Source organism: Dromiciops gliroides, chromosome 1 (genome assembly GCF_019393635.1).
Source record: "Dromiciops gliroides isolate mDroGli1 chromosome 1, mDroGli1.pri, whole genome shotgun sequence".
In the NCBI taxonomy this organism is placed as follows: domain Eukaryota; kingdom Metazoa; phylum Chordata; class Mammalia; order Microbiotheria; family Microbiotheriidae; genus Dromiciops; species Dromiciops gliroides.
The window spans coordinates 134,239,077-134,261,346 of NC_057861.1; the positions used below are offsets into that span (position 1 = coordinate 134,239,077).

Here is a 22,270-nt window from a genome sequence, read left to right on the forward strand (position 1 = left end):
AGACAAAGGACTACACAACTAGAAGTGGGGAATACAATATATGAAACTGGCATGACTTTAAGCATTATAGAAAGATGCAGTGTTAAAGTTAGCAAGATCTCTAAAGTTAGAGATCAGATCAGAGAGTCCCTCATTGTACAGATGGAGACAGTGTGGCTTAACAAGGAGAAAAGACTTTCCTAAAATCCTAGTTTCCTATTGTCAGAGTTGGAAGTAGAAAGTCAATTCCTTTCCACACTGGTAGGTACTGCAGTGGACCTGGAGTCAGGAACATCTGAGTTCAAATCCATCCTTAGGAACTTACTAGCTTTGTGACCTTAGGCAAGTCACTTGGTCTCTGTTTGGCAGAGAAGCAGCCAGGTGACCCAGTGGATAGAGCACTGGACCTGGAGTCAGGAAATCCTGAGCTTAAATCTAACCTCAGATACTTACTAGCTGTGTCACCCTGGGTAAGTCACTTGCCCTGTTTGTCTCAATTTTTTCAAATGCAAATTGGGGATAAATACAGCACCTTGAGCATCTAAGGAGATAATATTTACAAAGTGCCTGACACATAATAAGTTCTTTATAAATGCTTATGTCCTTCCCAACATCTAGTTCTGTTTTGCACTATAATATGACCATAGGTTGAAGTTTGCTATTAATAGAGTTGGAAGAAAATCTTGATCCTCTCACCTGATTTCAGTGACCTGTCCATTGCTTTTTCAGTACTTCTAGTTTTGTGCTGTATAGTGGTTACAAAGACTAAATACAGATGGGAGTCACAAAGAAGATTAAAGGTTTAAATAGGTCATAACATAGAGGAAATAGTAAAAGACCCAGGATTATTTTTCTTGCAGGAAGAAAACGATGGTAGGTACAATTAAATGAGGTCAGATATAGGAACGATTATTATATACAGTGTAGTGACTGTTCTCCATCTCTAATAACTATCAAACAATAAAACTTACTTCCAGATAAGGAACTGAAGTTTGAAAAAAGCAAAATATTAAAGACAGTAAAACTTCTTCTTTGGGCTAAGAAGTGAAGCTGGGAAACTTCACTAGAGGTGGTAAAACAAGGCAAATTTCCATTAATCCATGATGGTAATATTGTGGTACTACTTTTCAAATTCCCATATTGGAATTTATTTTGCTACGATGCCTGATACTGATTGTATCTGACTCTTGGCATATCGTAAAAACAGAGACTTTAAAATATTCAAAAGTCCATATCAAAACTATGGCATGGGAAGTAGCTAGATGGTGCAGTGGATAAAGCACTGGCCCTGGATTCAGGAGTACCTGAGTTCAAATCCGGCCTCAGACACTTGACACTTACTAGCTGTGTGACCCTGGACAAGTCACTTAACCTTCATTGCCCCACCCAAAACCAAAAACAAACAAACAAAAAACTATGGCATGCTTACACAACACACATTTTATTCTCAGAGTGAATTTAGTGTTGGTTTCAAAATTATATGTTCAGTACTGTAAAAAGGACATATCATTTATTGTTATTAAGCACACTGTTAGCATAAAGACAGACCCAGAACCATAACTATACCCACCTATGTACATACATTCTTCCAAAGATAAAATTCTATCAGGATTCTCAGACTCTACTGTAAAGAAATATATAGCTATGCACAAGAGTATACATAATTCTTACAACTCAAGTATTTAAATAAAAGATGTTAAAAGCTAGCCTGTTTCTTCTTTTATTCACAGTTTGTGGATATTAATGCTATTTGACAGGTAATTCAGTGAGAATGTCTTACTAAAAGGAAAAGTTCTTTTCAAAAAGATTCTAATGAAATAATGATGCTCAACCCAACAACTAGGATACAGAGATACTGATACATCTTTCTAGGGTACAATGATCTCATTGTTTCAGAAGTGCCAATATTCATTTCCAGGTATTGCTGCTCAACTACCTGTGGAGAACATGCAATTGATTTTATAATGTCCAAAGGAAGGGACTTCTTGATATACTGTTTTTCATTCTATCTACCTATCTATTCATCTATCCACAATTCATTTTCAAGTTAAGCTGTGTACCACCAACACCCCCATTCATGTGCAACAATGAAGATAAAATCAACATTTATTCAAACACTTCCATCTGTTTAATTAAAATTTCATGGACTTAAAATGGCTTCCCTTGAAAACAAAAATGAAGGAACTCAGATATTGAAGAAATGTATCAACATTTATATATTATCTGTAATATTAAATAGAGTCTGTTACACATACTTAATTTTATATTAATAAACTAAAAATGAGGAACAATGAAAATTAATGTTTTTTTAATCTTTTAAAAATACAAAGCAATCTAAAAAGGCCAGAGATAGTTTTTTTTTCCCCAAAGCATTTTCTATTTTCTTGTCATAAAAATTTTTACAAATTGCCTGTACTGTAGTAATGGAAGTATTGTGAAATGAGGACTTAGAGAGTAGACATGCCAAAAAAGATTTCTGTGCTCTTTCAAAACCTCAAAAATGGACTTGTCCCACTTCAAATGTAATGCATTTTATTCCAAAATTTTGCCTTTGCATGATGCTGCAGTGTACAGAATATAAACATTTGTGTATATCATTAACACCGTTTTCAATGACATCATAATGATCAGATATACTGCATCTTCATTTTTGTTTGCATTATATTTTCCAGCTGCTGGTTTCAGAAAATTACCCCTGGAGTTCTTCTCTTCTTCATGCACAGCATACAGTAATTTGCAAAGTCATGCAAGGATGAAAATGTGATTGAAATATAGAATATTTCCTAATGAAAAATAGTACTGCATTATGAATTATTGTTAAAATAATTTCAAAATGCTGTCCCTAAATATTTTTCCACAATGGTCTCCATTTATAAATATTGCTACAACTGGAAAATTCTGGGTTATTGCATGCAAATCCTTTTCTCCACTATATTATTTTGATTTGATATTTTAAAAATGAAATCTTTAATTTTTCAACTATCAACACTGCTACCTGAGTTGCTTTAAACACTTTGTGTTCATGACCTTATTATATGTCTTTATAGGAAACCTAGGACATACTGATGGAAATTAAAAGTACTACAAAAAGCTCTCCAAATCTACAAACTAAAGCTATTTTCAGTGTGTGCTTCAGGTCCTAAAATAATGTCCAGGGAATATATAATGGTTTGAATAAATTGCAAACTGATCATCAAAATCCTTAAAATATCTGTGGGACTGTTCAGTTTGTGTATTGTTCAATACCCACACAATTTGGATTTAAATGTGGGTTCACAAAATTTTTACCAGATGAAGAAGTTTCAACTCATGGCAACTGCAACAAAAAAAAGTTTCTGTACCACTTCAAGTTGATCTACAAATAATCATGTAATGTACATATATAGCATAAAATGAATGGCACAAATCCAGGGCCAGCCTCCATAATAAATATTATATATTTAATTCCCTGCCCTAAATAGTACATATTTAAAGAATAATTTTTATTGGAATAAAGTTTGAAGGGCATCGGTACTTGTTGAAGTCAGAGACATCTATATCTATTTTTCAATATCTCTATTTGTCTTTATACATGTATACATATATGTGTATACTATATATATGTGTGTGTGTATACTATATATATATATATATATGAGAGAGAGAGAGAGAGAGAGAGAGTAGGAAGGCTCTTTTGAATTTCAAAGCCATATTATTGCATTTTAAATTGTCTTACCTGGTCCATCCCAGTCATCTGTCTCAGTGCTGAGCTGCCCTGGTTTTTCTGATTGTGTGTCCCCATCTGATTCTGCTGTCTCCTGGATCCCTTCTTCATCACCTAAAAGGGCACCAACACAAATACAGATTAAGAAAGAGATTAAAAAACTCTAGGTGATTGTTTTTCAGCTGCTGGGTTTTTCTTATACTTATTTGTTACATATATACCTCCACATGTAGATGTTTTAGATCACTTTTGATTCTTGGTCCCATTTTGTTATTAAAATAATCAACATCATCGGTAAAGAATATAAATTCATTACTGAAAAGATTATTCAAATTTTTCAAATCAAATTTCTGAAGTTATTAAAAGTCCTTATGAAAATGCAAATTCAGAAGATAGGATTTTATGTTAGAGTTTGGTAAATGAAACATTAATTTTTATCCGTTTGATGATTTTTAAGTTTAAAAGCAATGTTTATGAGAAACTTATGGAAAATATTGGACCATTTTCAATATCACTGAGAAAATGAAAAAAGTGATATTCATATGGTAAAATATTTTACACACTTTTATTTGAATTTAAATTACTCTGAAACAGTTCCAGAATTTTGGAAGGAAAAAAGAAGATATTTAGACTTTGTACAAGATTTAATGCTCATATCTTCATTAAAGTGAGATTTAGAAATGTCACTATTGAATTAGTAATCTATGAGATAAATATATGTTCTCATGTTAAAATGAATATGAGCTTTCAACATTATACTAAATTTTGAAATATTACTTGAAACAAATCGTTATTTCCTGTTCCTAGGGTTTATTATCTTCTTTTATGTTTTATTTTCATAATGCAATGTATCAAAAAATAAGTCCTATTTCTGTCATCAAAAGGAGATGTAAATTTGAAATATAAACATATTGTCAAAACATGAATTATTAGTTAACAGTGCCTTGCTTTAAGTGAAATCTGTTAAAATATTTATAATTGTGATTACAAGTATTCCAATAAAAACCTTGCAAAGGAAAGATAAATAAAAGGAAAGGTAAAATAAGAACAACAACTTGAGAGAAAAGAACAGATGAAGGAAATATGAAATATTATTCAAAATTTACAATGGTAGCCACACAGTGACATTTAAAACACATAATTTTGGGTGTTTTTCAGATTCAGGTTTTCCCAAGATTATTTAAAGTATCTACTTCCTTTCAGGTCATACAAATATATTTGCGATTTTAGAATACACAAAATACATAGGAAATAAGTATTTCATTGTGGTGACTGCATTTAAAGTGGTAGAGTTTGTATTAGAATTTTTTATTAAAAACAAAAAAGAATATTTTTATTACAAGTAAAACAAACAAGGCATTAATTAATATCTTCTTATATGGAGAAAAGGGTATATAATGTGAAAACCAAGATGTAGACCTGTCAAGATGTTTTCCCATAGTATAAAAAACATTAAAATTTTTTTTCCTATGAGATTCCATAGAGCAAAGAAAAATGGAAACAAAATCAAAACTTTTTACTACTTGATTCAAATCTGTTCCATATTCCCCCAAGAACCTGAGTTTTCAAATCTATCAATATGTACAGGAATCAAGCTCACTGAAAATTTCTTAATCATGTCTGAATAAATCTCCTTGGGTGTGCCAGTTCAACTCTCCATTATCCTTTATAGTTAAATTATTTATTCCTTTTTTTTCCCATCACTACTCATGCCTTGGAAAAGTCGAACTATGTGTTACCTGCATTCCTATTCACATGCTGCTGAAAGACATCATGCAACCATAAATTTATGTTATCTAATCCCAACTGAGTTCTCACTGTAGCAAAACCATTCTTTTTCTCTTTCCTGAGGGATTCTCTGTCCTACTCTCTGCAAAGATTGTTCCTCAACCCTCCCACAGGGTCTTTTTACTTCATTATTTCAGCATTAGTTACTCACTTCATATTTACTGAAAAACAATAACAACAACAAAGCTATGTGTTCCCTGATCATCACAGAGCCCCTGGACATAATATGTCATTCTTTCCACTGTTAATATTGGTGGCCCTTCATCTTAACAAATATACCCCTTCATTCCACCCCCCTCCCATCTTCTTCAGTTAATTGGACCCATCATCATCATGCCTTCTCTCTAAAACTTCAAACGCTTTTTCTTCTTTGAGGCATACAAACAAATCCAAATCTCTTTTTCTTTAAAAACTCCCGCCATATTATTACCATCCCCGCTGTCCTTCATCGTATATTTTCTCTTTCTCAACCAAACTCTTTGAAGAAGTCGTGTGCGTGTGATGTCTTCACTTCTCCTTTCAAACTTTTCTAAACCTTCTGCAACATGGCTTCTGAACTCTCACTCAACTGATACTGCTCTCTAGAAAGATAAGGTTTTTAATTGCCATATCTAACAATCTCTTCTGAATCTTCATGCTTGACCTCCATGCACCCTTTTATATAGCTAACTATCTACCCTCTTCTTCTGGATACTTTCTTCTATGTTTCTTTGACAATGCTTGCCTCCTACCTGTCTGATCACTCCTCCTCAGTCTCCATTCATCTATGTCAAGGCTACTAACTGCTTATATGTATTAACATTCTGTCCTGGGCTTGCTTCTCTTTTCTATCTGTTCTTTCATTTGGAAACCCTACTCTCTTGATCTTCAGTCCTCAAATGCCTATTGAACACTTTCAACAGGATGGCTCCTAAGCATCACAGACCCAATACATTCAAAACAGAAAACATTATTCTGATCTTCTGAACTTCTCTCTTACTCTGATGTCACCACCAAACTTTCTAGGCATCCAATTTCATAATCCCATTACCTTTGACTCCTCACCACGTGATATATTAAATCAGTTGCCAAAACTTATTGTTTTTAATCTCCAAAATACATTTTACATGTTGCCTCCTCACCATTCATACATCCATTCTGTTAATTCAGACTTTTGCCACTCTTCAATTGGACTATTGCATTTACTCCCTATGTGGTCTTCTTTACTTTATGCCTCTCCCACACCAATCTATTCCACACAGTCACCCAAGAGATTTTCCTAAAGGGTAGGTCTGACCATGTCACACCTTTCCCCTCTCAACAAACTCCAGGGGCTATCTACTACTTTTAGGTTCAACTAAAAATTACTCTATTAGACATCAAAATCTCTTTGCAGCAAGTCACCATTCCTACCTTACTAGACTTCTTACACATTACTCCACCCCATGAACTCTGTGATCTACCTATATTGGTCTATTCATGGTTCCTCACACAAGATGCTTCCTTTCCTATACCCATGCATTCAGACTGGCTCTACCTCAAACCCAAGCTACACTCCTTTCTCACTTCACATTTTGGTAGCCCTGGTTTCCTTTGGGATTCAGCTCGAATATCTCCATCTTCTCTGAAAGTCTTCCCTGATCCACTCAAATGCTGGTACATTCTTTACTAAAATTCAAAGTATTCATATGTATATATTATGTAGACTTACTATAATATGCTAATTTTATATACAGTCTGTCTGTATAGACTTATGAACACATGTTTTCCCCTCACATTAGAATATAAGCTCTTTGAAGGAATGAACTGTTACAATTTTTCATTGTATCCCCAATGTTGATAGTAGAAGTATTAGCTCATAATAGTTCATAAATGCTTATTGGTTGACTGAAGGACCAAAATGACTTTGGTCTTTGGCTCCTGTTCTGTTTTCAACATATGTCAGAGGAATATACAATTTTCTTATAACATCCTAAAATCAGAGTTATACAAAAGTGAATTGTGTTTCTTCTAGATGTATGTAATAGAGTCCCATGCTCTGAAATTTTTCAATCAAAGGCTATATAACAATTTGTCCAGTGTGTTATAAAGAGGGTTTCTTGTTTAGGTATGGAGTTTGACAAGATAGCCTGTGATGTGTCTTCCTATTCTGTGATTCTGATTCTGCAAAAATGGTCATAATAGAATATGGATCAAATGTATTAGATACAGACGCTCATTACTTCCTGCCTGAAGGATAGTTAGCAATACGCTATTTGTTGGTCTTTCTGACTCAAGGCTTTTCCCAATTCAATCTAATGTGCTATCAGCCATTAAAGTCACTTTCCTAAAGCACAGGTCTGACCATGCCATCCTTATACTCAATACGTTCTAGTGGCTCCCTATTACCTCCAAAATCAAATAAAAAAAATCCCCTATATTATAAAGCCTCTTATACTCTGGCCCCTTCCTGTCTCTCTAGTCTTCTTACACTTTACTCCTCTTCCTTTACTCTATGATCCAATGAACAGTTGGAACTGGAGGATAGTATCTTATTGTAATAGTAACAATTATATAATGTTGGAAATATGAAGTACCTTAAATAAATAATTAGATTTTGTGCCTTTTCACAGACTTCTTCATGCTTGGAAAATTTTCCCTTTTTACCTCTGCCTCATGATTTCTATCAAGGCTCAGTTAAAATCCTACCCCTTGTAAGATATTTTTCTCTTTCTCCCCTATTGCTAGTGCTTTCCCTCTGAGATTACTTCCTATTTGAATTGTATATGTCCTGTATATACACTGATTGCCTATGAATTCCTCATTAGAATTTTACCTCCTTGAGGATAAGGACCATATTTTCTCTTTTCCCTGTATCCCCAGTGCTTTGGACAGTGTCTGGCAAATAGTATGCACTTAATAAATGCTTATTGACCAACTGACCTTAGTGCCATACTGTTGCTGTTTCCCAGACTCCTCATTTATTTCCTCTTTTAGTCTAGATGATATGGAATCCTTTCCCAATAATACAATTGCCTCTAGTTCTGCTTTAAAAAAATATTTACTCAAATGCTCTAAGTAATACACTTGCTGCTTTGATCCTTGACTTAACTCAAATATCTATCTATCTATCTATCTATCTATCTATCTATCTATCTATCTATCTATCTATCTATCTATCATCTATCTTCCTACATTCTAACTACTGAACATCCCCCCACCATGCCAGCCACATTCTCCCATTGGGATGAGGTTGTCTAATCTTCATTCCTGAACTCAGCTCTGCTTTTGACTTTCTAGACTTTGACAGAACCCCTAATTGATGTATGTTCCCTCCCTGCCTCCTTCTTCATTTGCTTTTTGTTTGCTGGTCTTCTTCCATTAGAATGTAAGCTCCTTGAGGGACTCACTTTCTTTTTGCTCTTATTTGTATCTCTAGTGCTTACCACAGTTCCTAGTATATATTAAGTACTTAATGAATAGTTAATCATTTATTGTCTATCTAGCCTGGTATATGTAGAAAGAGTTCATGTTCCAATCCCCAACCTGACTCATTCAATTCAAACCCTAGTTGATTACATCTGCAAGCACTGGACAAAATAAAATAAAATAAAAATATTCCTTTTCAGGTCTTGCGCTGACCAAGAGGCTGCCATTCCAGTATTTTAAACCATTGTTCAGAAATCTAAACCCTGTTATTGGGTTGTATCCTCTTAAACAGCTATTTACTTTGTTTTGTTTTTTAATCTTTGTATCTCCACTTAATATATGCTTATTAGTTGACTGTCACTTGAGGTCTCCCATCATCATCTCATAACATCCTAAAACTTGATTGCCATCTACCTTAGAAATTCAAAACCATATTCACCTATTAGAAGTTCAAAACCATATTCCTAATGAGTCTGGCCATCATGATGCCCAAATAGATCCTTTAATGTATAGATTATATTTTTCCAGCTTCTGAAAGATTAGCAAAAAAGATAAAAGAAGAGATAATAGAGTACTATGATAAACTCAAGGCACTATAAAAAATAGTAAGATGGGTCAGGAAGGTAATAAAATTATAATTTGACTTAATAGGAGATACTTTTCGGAGGGAAAAATCCTTTTAAGGATTTTTTTTTGTCTTTGTATCCAACACCTGGCACTGTGCCTGGTACATAGTAAGTGCTTAAAAAATATTTGTTAAATTTAAATTAAACTGAATTACTGTCCATAGCTTAATCACCAAATCTGAAAGAATGATTCTGATCAATTTTAGAAATGTTGAGAAAAATATACTGTATTGAAGAGGAACCTGGAATGTTTATAGAACAAGTATCTGTATATCTGATAAGTGCTAGGAATGGAGCCACATGCTTGGGATCCAAGTACAAAATATAAAACAAACCCTACTTGAAGCTTATAATCTAACAGGGGAAACAGATACACAGGGAAGACATGGAGCATATATATAAAGTTACTAAATGCAAAGTAGTGAGGGCACTAGCATTTGGGAAACAGAAAGGCTTTATGTAGAAGATGGTGCCCAGCCTGCATCTTAAAGGGAAAGAGGAATTCTGTGAGGCAAAGGTAAGCAGGGGCCATATTTCATGCATGGGAGATAGCTATAGAAAAGACAAAAATGGGAGATGGAGAGTCATGAGTGAGGAAGAGTGAGATCAGTCTGGCTGGATCAGAGTAAGGGAGGGGGAATAATGTCCATTGAGGCTGGAAAGATAAGTTGAGGCCAGGTTACTTAGGGCTTTAAAAGCTAAAGAAAAGAGTTAATATTCTATCTTATTCATAGGATCATATAATTGTGGACTTTTGAGCTGAGAAAAGCCTAAGAGATCTCCTGGTCTACACACCTCTTTTTATAGATAAGAACACGGAGACCAAGAATGGCTGGTGTATGTCCAAGGTCACATAGGCAGTAAATAATAGAGCCAGGATTTGACACCTAGTTCTCTATTTCACTTGCATCTCAGCAGAGCAAAAAGGAGATTCTTCCAGCCATTGGTAATTGCGTAAAGTTTAAAATTTATTGTCTGATGGATGGATTCATTTGAAGGAGGATTTTAGATGATTCAAAATTTCTTGTTATAATAAGTCCAACTTGTTGAGGGTACTAAAATCCCACAATCAGAAAGCTTCGTGGAAGGTTATAGTTTAGGGGGCAGCTAGGTGGCACAGTGGATAAAGCACCGGCCCTGGATTCAGGAGGATCTGAATCAAATCCAGCCTCAGACACTTGACACTTACTAGTTGTGTGACCTTGGGCAAGTCACTTATTGTCCTGCCCCCCCACCCCCCACCAAAAAAACAAAGAAAAAAAAAAGAACGGAAGGTTCCAGTTTAGATAATTCTACTTGTTAAGAAGTTTGTTTTTTTCTTACCTGGAGCCTATATCTCTTTCTATACTTTCCCTTCTGCTCCCAGTTCTTCCCTCTGGGTCCTCTCTCAACTGGTCTAAACCATTTTCTACATGAGGGCTCCACAAATACATCAAGTAAATCATTCTGCATTAGAATAAGGATGGCCCTTAATTTCAAGAGATGGTAGTATCATTTGATATTGAATATATAGATCTTTTATGGCTACCTTAAAAATGTCCAAAATGTCTCAAACTCTAATATATACTGGTTATATGACCATAGGTCTCTGAGCCTCAGATTCTTGATCTATAAAACAGATAAAATCATAAAATCTGTAGTATCAGCTTCAAGAGATTTTGTGCATCAAGTGTGATAATAGATGTAAAGATCTTCAGAAATTTAAAGTGATAATATAAATGCCAGCTATTACTTTATCAGAAAGCATTTATTAAGTGCCTACTATGTGATGCATTATGCTAAGGTACTAGGGACACAAGGTCAAAAGTGAAGCATTTCCTCATCTTAAGGAGCTTACAATCTGTTTGGGAGATAAAACATGAACATATGGCATATAGGTTTGGGAAATAGATATGAATTGGTTTTGGGAGGATGGCAGTAGTAGTATAAGGGTGAGGGGAAGATCAGGAAAAGCTTCATATACAAGGAAGAATTCAAACACAGCCTTGCAGGAAGCTGGGGATTCTCTGAGTTAAAGGTGAAGAGGGAGTAAATTTCAAGGCATGGAGGTCAGCTAGTATTAAGGAACAGAGATGCGTGCTGGAGTACCCTATATCTGGAACAGAAATAAGGCCACATTGGCTGGTCTATGAGATGTATGAAGGAGTGTAATATGTAATTACACAGAAAAGGAAAGTTGAAGACAGGTTTAAACCTCTGCCTTTTCCCTTCTCACTCCAGAACATTTCCCTGCTTCACCAAAACTAGCAGGTACTACAGAAGCAGCCTTCCCTTGGATCTACATCTATCCCAACCCTCAGCTTCTGCCCTGAAAGGAAACAGTAACTTGGCCGTTTGCTATAAGCTTCCTAAGAACCCAGAGGCAAACAGATAGAGGGTGAGAGCTGTTTTGAGATGACTGCTTTTCAACTGTGCTCTCTTCTCAAGTCCCTGTCTGTATCTGAGCATTAACAAACACTGAGAGAATACTATTTCACTGTGAGTTGATATCATCAGACTCAAACCTGTGTAAACCTTCAGGTAAAATTCAAAGAAAGTCCCATTGATGTGAAAATATCACTGAGTATCAACTCCTCCTCTCACCCTGAAAAAAACAAACAAACAACAAACTGTTTCATCCATCCTCCTAATGCATTTCAATGAATTTCTTCCTCATTGAAAACATTATTTCTTTATATGATTTATGCTTCCTATTGCTTTCCTTTTTTCTATTTTTACTTTGCAAACTAGAGTGAGGCACCATGTATATATAATGTTTGCTCAATAGCTGTTGCTGACTGACTTGACTTTTTGGAATCTGGTTCTTTCAGCACAGTAATGTTGCTGAATCTGCTAACTACTTGTATCTCTCAAAATCTTTTTTCTTTTCAACATCTCATTATGCTTCATGTATGCTTCTTAACCCTTCATTTTCTGAGAGCATTCATCATCAAACCCCACTCATTTTCTCTTTCCTTTTGCTGAGTTGATTTTTAATATTTTTTTTTACTGGAAGAGAAGTTGAAAATATTAGAAAATTCATTGCAATTTAAATTCATTCACAGAAATGCCCAGATTTCTTTTCACTTCCAAATAGTTATTCTTAATTCTTCTGCATTTCTTGGCATGGAGACTCAAAGGAACCCTACATGTTTTAGACCTCATCTCTCACATTCATTCTAACCTTGTCCTAAACATGTACTGACTTAGATATTTAATCTACTGTTCATTTTATCCATTTTTATTCTCATCTGTTCCTAGAATTGTCTAAGTATGATGACATTAACAATTCACCCCAAATGGCACAGAAATTTAGTGAGAGTGAGAAGAGGGGTTGTGAAGAAGAAGGATGGGGAATTGGAAGAGAGTTTACAGGAGAAGAACAAGATGATTATTCACAAAATTTTTATTTCAATACATTAAAATAGCAATTTCAGTGTATTTTCAGCAAAGCACAAACATTTAATGGGATAACTACGATATATAACCAGGGACCAATTCATGAAAAGACGAAATAGAATAAATGTCAAGCGCTTACAAAATCTATAATATTTCTGAAATTATGGTCAGGGAGTTAATGGTTTTCCATTGCAAGATTAAATTCTTTTGTTGCTCTTTTAAGAGATATCATAAGTATTTTGTGGTCCTTTCCATTTTTCTTAGTCTAGTTTTCAGAACCAATGAGAGTCCTATAGGAAGAAATTGAAGGTGTTATTGAACAGCATAATGCACAGTACAAGTGATTATGACACAAAGAACAGGAGAAATGTAGTAGAATATAGTCTTTGGAACATATGAAACAGGATATTTAACTACCTAAATAGGGCATCTGCTGGCAAAGAAGCAAATGCGGTAGCTAAAACTGACAGAAGAAAAAATTTCAAAGACATAAACAAACATTTCATTGTCAGTGAAATTTAAATGTTTCTGTATAAATTAGAGATCTGCCACATTCTGAGACTGTCCCCCTTTCAGCACAAAATAGCAACAGTGTTTGAAAGCAGCCATGCAAGCCAACAGCTCTTCTCAACCTTGCGCCTTTAATCCATGTAGCTCCTAGCAATATTAGCCTCTTATAGAAATTCTCATACAATATGACTAGTGAACTTTCTTGACTAGAAGTGTTACAGTAACTGTTAGTCACCCTATAATGTATTTTGCAATCAGCTAAATCATCAAAGTATTTTTTAACAATGAACAGTTCAGAACTGACAGATCTACTTTCTTGTTCACAAGTGCTTATCAGAGAACAGATATCATATATGTTTTCTAGGGGCTGCCTATAGTTAGAATACTTTCAGAGAAGGCGCTCATGAAAGATAAGGTCATAAAAGAGATGAAAAAATGTGCAAGTTTCATACACTTATGGTTTTATCATCAGACAAGATAGTTTTCGTTTAAAGGACTGCACTAGTCTGAAGCAGCAAACTGCAGCTCGTATTCAAGTACAAGAACATTAAAAGTTTAGGATTCTGTTTGTGCTTGCTATTTCTTGAGAGTATAATGGTACGTCTAGACTGTTGTAAGTTTTTCACTATTTTATACTTAGAAACAGTTGCTAAATTGTAAATTATAATAATAAAATGATCATGTTAGCAACTGCCCAATGAATACATTCTTTACTATGAAACACAAGACAGAGTTCTGATCCATGTTCATCCAATATGAAATATTTATTATCTTCAATATGGAAGGCTATATGCCAGAAGCCATGGGGGAAATAAAACAAATAACACAACCCAAGACACAGTACTAGCCTCATAAAGCTTAAAGGAGGAGAAAAGAAATGTAAAAAAATAACTAGGCTATCAGGAATGAAGTAAACATGTCATTAAATTGAAAACAAGTTACGTGAGTATAGAGGGGTCAAACATTACTTTCTTTTAGGAGTATCAGGAAAGGTTTCAGGAAGGAACTAACATTGATCTGGACCTTGAATGATGGAGTGAAGTCAAACAAGTAGAGCAGAGGGAAAAAACATTTGAGGTGAAAGAAAGAAAGTAAGCACATGTATGGATGTGGGACAGGCCAGGGATGAGTCAAAGAACAAACAGGAATTCAATTGGGTCAATCTATTGGGAGTGTGAAGGCAGTATGAAAGAGTAAAAAGAGAAGTGTGGAGTCAAAGGACCTGGGCTTGAATTCTGGCTTGACTACACAGTAGTCACTTGGCCTCTGTGGGCCTCAGTTTTCTCATCTGCACTTTAAAATGATTGGTCTAACTGATGTTAAATATCCTTTTTTACCTCCAAACTCTGTATTCCTATGAGAGTGGTTAGAGACAAGACTAGAATGGCAGGTTAGAGACACATTGTAGAGGGAGTTCAATGTTAGACAAAGGAAGAATGTAATTTTATTGGGTTTTTGTTTTGTTTTGTTTTGTTTTTGTTGTTTTGCAGGGCAATGAGGGTTAAGTGACGTGTCCAGGGTCACACAGCTAGTAAGTGTCAAGTGTCTAAGGCCAGATTTGAACTCAGGTCCTCCTGAATCCAGGGCCAGTGCTTTACCCACTGTGCCACCTAGCTGCCCCAATTTTATTGTTAAGAAGAGATATTAAAGTTTGTTTTTTTTTAAACAAGATCATATAGTAAGAGCCTATGGTTTAAGAAGATAAGTCTGTATGTAAATTAGGATGCATTTGGAGGTAAGGGAATGGGAGCAAGAAAATTAGTTGGTGCAGAGAATAGATGGGTGCTTGACTTTTGAGTGATAGTCAAGTAACAGCTGAAAATGTAGAATTGCATCTGGAGAAGATTCAAGACTGAAAAGAAATAATTTGAATCCTAAGTGATAATTGAACTATAAACAAAGATAACTACTGTAAAAGTCAACAAAACTCAGTTCCAATACCACAAAAAATATTGCTACCAAGCTGCTGAAGTTAAGTACTTAATTTACAGTAATTAGCAAAATACAAAATTGAAAAGGGAAATATACTAGCAGTTATAATATATTAGCTGATTTTGCCTAACTGCTTTGTGAGCATGTTCTTTATAAAGGTAAAAGTGGGTTGTTTTAGTATTTGTTGGGAAGTGTTGTACTGAAACAAAACGGATGGTCAATATACACACATACATCACATATCTATTAAACTTACATTTGGAGATGGAATCAAATTAGAAGATATATTTAAGGACAACACCCTTTTTCCATTTGTACAGAAAAAAAAAAGAAGTGGGGAGAGGATGGATAAAGATACAGAGAAAGAGACTTTAAATCTGATGGCTATCAATATCCAGGTAAAGATGGAAATGAGTTCACCTGCGGTAATTTGTGGGGAAAGAGACTGAAAGATCATGAAAGAAGTTCATGAAAGATATTGTTGGGAATGTTAATGATCAATCAACCAATCAATTAATAGGTATTTATTAAGTGCTTATGTGTCAGATAGCAAAGTAGCCATTGAGTACAAAAGTACAAAAATAAAATAAACTTTACTCTCTAGAACCATAACAGATGAAATTGAAACACATAACTCTGTTGTTTTAGTGTTTCCAGAGTGTCTATTGAGTTGTTGGCAGTCTTTTACCTGGCACTCAGAACTCTTCCTTCCTCTTGCTTCTTCATGTTTATCACTTAACTAAGGCCATTCTTTCTGCATTCTAAGTTCCAAGCAAGATTGACTACTTTTCATACCCTGCCTATAGCCTACATTTCTCCTACCTCCTTGCTTTAATTCATGCTAATCTTTAATGCCTCTCACACCCTCTCTGCTCCAATCTGTTACTCAATGAGAGTAGAAAAATCCTGTCTTACCATTATATCTGCCTGTTCCTAACACAGCACTCTGCAAAAAGTGGGTGCTTAATTAATTCAATTCAATTCAATATGTATTAGTTATCTGATTTTTATCAATTTTTGAAGGGTATGTTACCCAACTAAAGCTTAAAGTAAGCATCAATACCATGTTGTTTTACCCAAATCTCTAGTATTGGATTAAGATGACTTCAAAAGCTCCTTCAACCTTTGAGCCAGCTATGATACTCAGAGAAGGCATAGCTGGGTCCAGATTAGAGTGAATAATGAATTCTCTGAAGTGGTCACATTATTCAAATCTGCACTGTATATTTCCATTGGGATAAAACCAATTACCATATTTACATAATTATAACTTTGAATATTGCGAATTCAAATTGTGAATGTGACTACTTTAGGGCATTCGTTATTCATGCTAATTGGGACCTAGCATTCCAACTCTTTAAGAAATGGTTGGTTTCTGTATTTTGGGACATTTTATTTAGCAAAAAAAAAAGTGAGTAGCTAGAAATAGCAATTCTTATGGTAACTACACTATGAAAAGTGATGATTAAAGTTCTGACTAGGCAAAAGAAAAACATGGCATTTTTCTAAGACCCCTTCAAACCTGCTGAACATCTGTCCCTGTGTTCAATTATTTCTTTCATTGTGAAAAGGTTCCTTCACAAAATTCAAATTCACCTAGGGTTTGTAGCAGAAGGGAAATTTCCACATGAGATAAAATGAGACCAAATTCTCAGCAGTATTTCATTGATGATTTTGTATTTCTCATTATTTCTGTCAAAAGACATCTGAAAGGATCAAATGTATGAACCTAGAGTTTTCTTAAGTGTCTCCTCTTTTAAAATTATTTCCAAAGTACATGCTTAAGGTACATCTTTAAAATTTATTATTTATATTTTATTTCTTAAAGTTCAGTGGATTTTCAAAACCCAAAGACTTTTTTCTTCCACAAAATAGCTACTGTAATAATCTTTATTCATAAGATCAAAGTACTCCCAATATAGTGATTTTATATAGGTATTGGCTCATGAAAGTCAACCATCATAGAACAAAAGAACAGACAACTCAATGGGAACTAGTTAAAAGAGGAAGGCTGTAGCATTTTTCCAATGATGGTTTGTTTATATGTAAGATGTGGAGTAGGAGACATCATTGCAACAAGCTGGACCTTACGAGGATCTGCATTGGTCATATAGAAAGATTATAGGATACTAATTGATAGACAACCCAGTTGAAAAAGAGAGAATAAATATAAAGGATGTCAATTGCCTGAACATATCCTTTATGGACAATTTATAAAAAAAAGAATTAAGATTTCACAACATGAAAATAATGTGAAAGGACACTATCTGAATTGGTGAAGTGAGAACTCAACATTGAAAGTATTAAAAAAAAGTATTCTAACTTTAGACAAAAATCCGATTATAATTAATACCAGTGGGAATGTTGCAGAGGTTATTCACATTTCAGATATGTTTTGACATCCAAAACACCTTCCAGTTTTAGAATTGTATGATTGTAAAGACATGTTCTCTAATAAATTTTGTTCCATGTTGTCATGGAGGAGCTATGATAAAATTGTTATTTATTAATCTAGTTCCAGAATATTCTCTACAAGGAATAAGCCTGTAAATTAATTCAAGCTTGAATTAAGATTTCTTGGTGTGTATAATAGTTACTTTATAATGAAACTAACTGATGTTAATCTTTGTACACTGCAGACCCAGAGGGGTAGGAGAGAGCCTAGCTTTATAGTTCAGTCATTCACAGCTCTACTGTTCTTCCTCCAAGCAGCAGTGTTTCTTACAATTTCTGTCACTTGGCCCCATTTAAAGGATTCCAATTATCCTTGAAAGGACAAAAAAATACAAAATCTGAAACTTTCCCTCCAAAAAATACCAGTTTCAAAAGATGGATATGATGATATCTTTATCACTATCTCACTTTCCCCAACTTGGTCCAGAAAACCCTTTTTCCCTACTTGCTAATTCATTTCTCAGTGGCTGCATTTCTACTCTCTTACACATTTTGCTCCTGTGATTATGTTTATGATGCACAACAATTACTTATTATGTTAAACTCTACTGCTAAAAAATAAGTTGTTGCATTAATAGGATTTTAAGTGTACCTGTGAAAAAAATTAGCCATCAAAACATTTGTTTCTCATTCCTAGGATAGCCAATTGTAAATTAACCAGATAATAAAAGATAAGACACAACCTGCCAATGGACTTTTATCAACCCTTCCAAATCACATAAAATATGGCATTTATGTATGCTATTTATATTTTATACATATAGATTACATATATGTGTATGGATACATGATATGTACATGTATAATCCTGTTTTGAAAACCACACAAATAACATGTATGCATATATGTATATTTACACATGATACACATATGTGTACATAGATAGATATATAGCTAGCTAAATACACAAAATACAATGTAGATGATTTCAGGATATTGCTATAATTTTACAATGTTCTTTTGGTAGTGAAAATAATGAAAAATACATTGTACCTTTCATCCAATGAGCTTAAAGCTTTTCCATGCCTCAACTCATTAATCCTCACAGTATCCTTACAAAGCAAATAGAAGATATGCCCTTTGTACAAATTGATAATAAAAGGACACTTATTTCACCATGCTTGAGCATTTGTGCAAAAGGTGAAATAGAGACACAGTCTTTGCAACAGCATTCTGAGGGGATTCATATCAATCTGGGGTGTCTTTTGAAAGATTCTAGCTTTCTAGTCAGACTTGTTACATAAATCAGATGTTTTTGCCATATTCTTCGTACTCCTTGATTGCTGGATTCTCTCTCTGTACTGTCTAGGCACTATTTGTGGATGTATTCACCATCCATCCATCCATCCATCCATCCATCCATCCATCCATCCATCCATCCATCCATCTAGCTAATAAACATTTATTGGGTACCCACTAGGTCTAGAAACAGTTATCATTACAACTCCAAGAGGTTAATGATATGTAATGGTAGAGGAAGGGAACTCACTGTTTCTCTTCATTCTATCTCCGAACACAATGGATTGGAAATCTAGCCTTTTGTGAATGCACATCTGTTGCCTCTCTCTGCACAAGATGTCTCCAACTGAGTTCATGGAAAATTGAGGGCACAGTATGAGCAACTCTATCCCTGCTTGCTGAGACTCTAAATAACTTGCTCAAGTCTATAAAACAAAGTAGGTAGAATCACATAGAACAATGCCCAGCACACAAAAGGTGATTAATAAATATTTGCTAACTTAACTTTAGACAATTCTTTCCTGAACATGGTGACTAAAGTTATAATCAAGAAATGTGCTTCCTATCAACTGGAAACAGTACTTTCTAAGATTGTATAGCTTAGAAGAAATATTACCATATCATTCTGAAACCAGCAAGCAATTAAAAAATTGCTTGATGAAAACTTCCAAATCCCCAAAGCCTGCTTAGACTAATATTAGGCTTACTATATAAAAAAATATACATACACACACATACACACAAAACAGGTACATATTCATGCATATGTATGTGTATATAATTATTTTTGTTGTTATTGTGTTATTTTAGTAATGTCTGACTCATAGTAATCCCATTTCGCATTTTGTTGGCAAAGACACTGTAGTGGTTTGCCATTTCCTTCTCCAGATCATTTCACAGATTAGGAAACCGAGGCAAAGTGTGTTAAGTGACTTGCCTGTGGTCACAGAGCTAGCAAGTATATGAAGTTAGATTTGAACTCAGGTCTTCCTGGCTCAGGCCCAGTGGCCTGAATCACTTATCTGTCCCATTAGTAGTAGGCTTCCACCAATCGCGGACAACCATGGATCAGCATCTTGAAGAGCCACAGGCCACAGTGTGGCTGTGCAGTTTGATATGGACTATCTGTCCCACATAAGTAATTATTGTTATCTATTAAATAAACTATAACAGATAAGTAGTTCCCATTATTATTTACCATTGTTGGGTCTAAAGGTAAGAAGATTATAATAAATTATAATTAATGGAACTATATAGATGTCATTTTTCACAGCTCCCTTAGAAGTTCTGTAGGATTGCTTTCTGCACACAACAACTCACATAATGGAAAACACTGACAGCTAGTGATTTACCCAGATATTATCACATCTCAAATTATATTCTTTCCCATTTTTTTCAACATTACACCATTTTCTGTACAATATTGTTATAAAATATTTACTATAGGCAATATTTGTCAACATATCTTGTTCAATACTTTTAGTTGCTTGCAGATAATATGTTCTTAAGTATTCCTTTCTAGATTTGTTATTAGTCATTGGTTAGAAGTAATTCTATATCTTATCATTTTTATGATATCTAAATGTAAAATTAAAAAAAATAATAGTATGATTTACTAGAGACCAAAATCAAGTACACTAACCTGTCTTTTTGTAAATAATAGGGAAAACAACATATTCTACTATAATATTTTGGGGTGGGTGGGAGGAGAGCACAATTTGTAATAATGGTCGTGTTATAAATTTTTATCTTTAGAACCCAACAGTGTTAACAGAAATCCTTAAAGAAGTCTTCCACATCCTGTCAGAGTAATATAATTCCTACCTTGCATCTGTCCAGTTCAGTTTCCCTTCTTGGCTATGTGCATAAGAGTTGGTAACATATCACTGCTGTCAAGTTTCAGAGCAGTTCCTTGTCTAATCTTTCCCCTTCTCCAGATCTTTGATTCTGTACCTGTTAGAATGTATTGCTTACATTACTGGTTCTTGTGTTTATCTCACTTCCAGTCTTACCATCTGCTTTATTGCTTTTTTCTACAGAAAAGTAAGGTGTTAACATTGGCCAGCTCCTTCCCTTCAAATAATACTTTCTCTCTTTTTTCCTTCCTTTCTCCAGCCTTTATTATGTTTTATTTTATTTTCATTTCTATTGAGGTTAAACTGCACTTCGAAGGCAGCATGATATATAGTAATAATAATAATAATATTTGTATAGCACTTACTATGTGCCAGGCACTGTGTTAAGTGCTTTAAAATGATCTCAACTGATTCTGACAACAACCCTGGGAGGCAGGTGTGAGTATTATCTTCTTATTACAGTTGGGGAAACTGAGGCAGATTTTAAAGTGATTTGTCCAGGGTCATATAGCTAGTATCATAATCTGGATTCAAACTCAGCTCTTCCTAACTACAAGAGCAGCACTACATCTACTATGCCACCTAATTGCCTTTATTGAATAAAAGGACCAGCCTTGGAATCAAGAAAACATGAATTTAAGTTCTGTCTCTTGCAGCTACTAACTTTATGACCAGGGGCTAAGCTGCTTAACCTCTCATTGTCCCAAACAGCTTTCTAAGACTATAAATTATAGAAGAATCTTGCAGTATATATGACTAGACATAGTTTTTGTACTAAAAAGATCTCCACATTGATAAAAATCACAAATATTTTTCTGCATATTACTGGAGGATAAAAACTCCTACCTGAGAAGTTAAAATGAAATATGAATATTTTTTCTATTTATTACTGGTTCCCAAGATCTGAATTTCTGGGTTATCATGGTTCTTTGCTCCCAGGTAATTAAAAACTTCACTTAAAAAGTGCAGGGAAGAAAAAAATCAGGACTTGATGCAAATTAAGGAAATTGTTTGAGGGATCACATGATCTGTTCCTGTGATCCTGCTTTTGAAACAACCTGTCAACAGTCCTCACTACAAATACAATTCTCAATATAAATGATCAGGCATAGAAATAGTAAAATGAACAGATAAGAAAGGGAATTATGTAAATTCTTAGTTTTTTGTTTTGTTTTGTTTTGTTTTGTTTTGTTTTGTTTTGTTTTGATCATGTTTGTTCTTGGAGACTTTTTTTCCTGACTGAGCCATCCTGATTTAGTTAAACTTACAGTGGAATAGGAATCAGAAGACCTGAGATCTAATCCTGGCTTGAATACTTACATATCCATGTAAATGGACATATTTTACCACTGATTCTTGTTGAGGTAATAGTTGGTCTAGATGATTTCAAACATAGACATTCTGCTATTCTATAGTCA

The 22,270-nt window shown here is 34.4% G+C and overlaps 1 protein-coding gene across 2 annotated transcripts in view; it reads right to left on the bottom strand.

Moving 5' to 3' along the window:
• ZFPM2 (zinc finger protein, FOG family member 2) overlaps nucleotides 1–22,270 on the bottom strand; it is a 594,441-nt gene that overhangs the window by 434,754 nt on the left and 137,417 nt on the right. For both annotated transcript variants that reach the window (XM_043979526.1, XM_043979525.1), the window contains one exon: nucleotides 3,695–3,796. In XM_043979526.1, coding sequence (XP_043835461.1) covers nucleotides 3,695–3,796 — 102 coding nt within the window. The remainder of the gene's footprint in view (nucleotides 1–3,694; nucleotides 3,797–22,270) is intronic.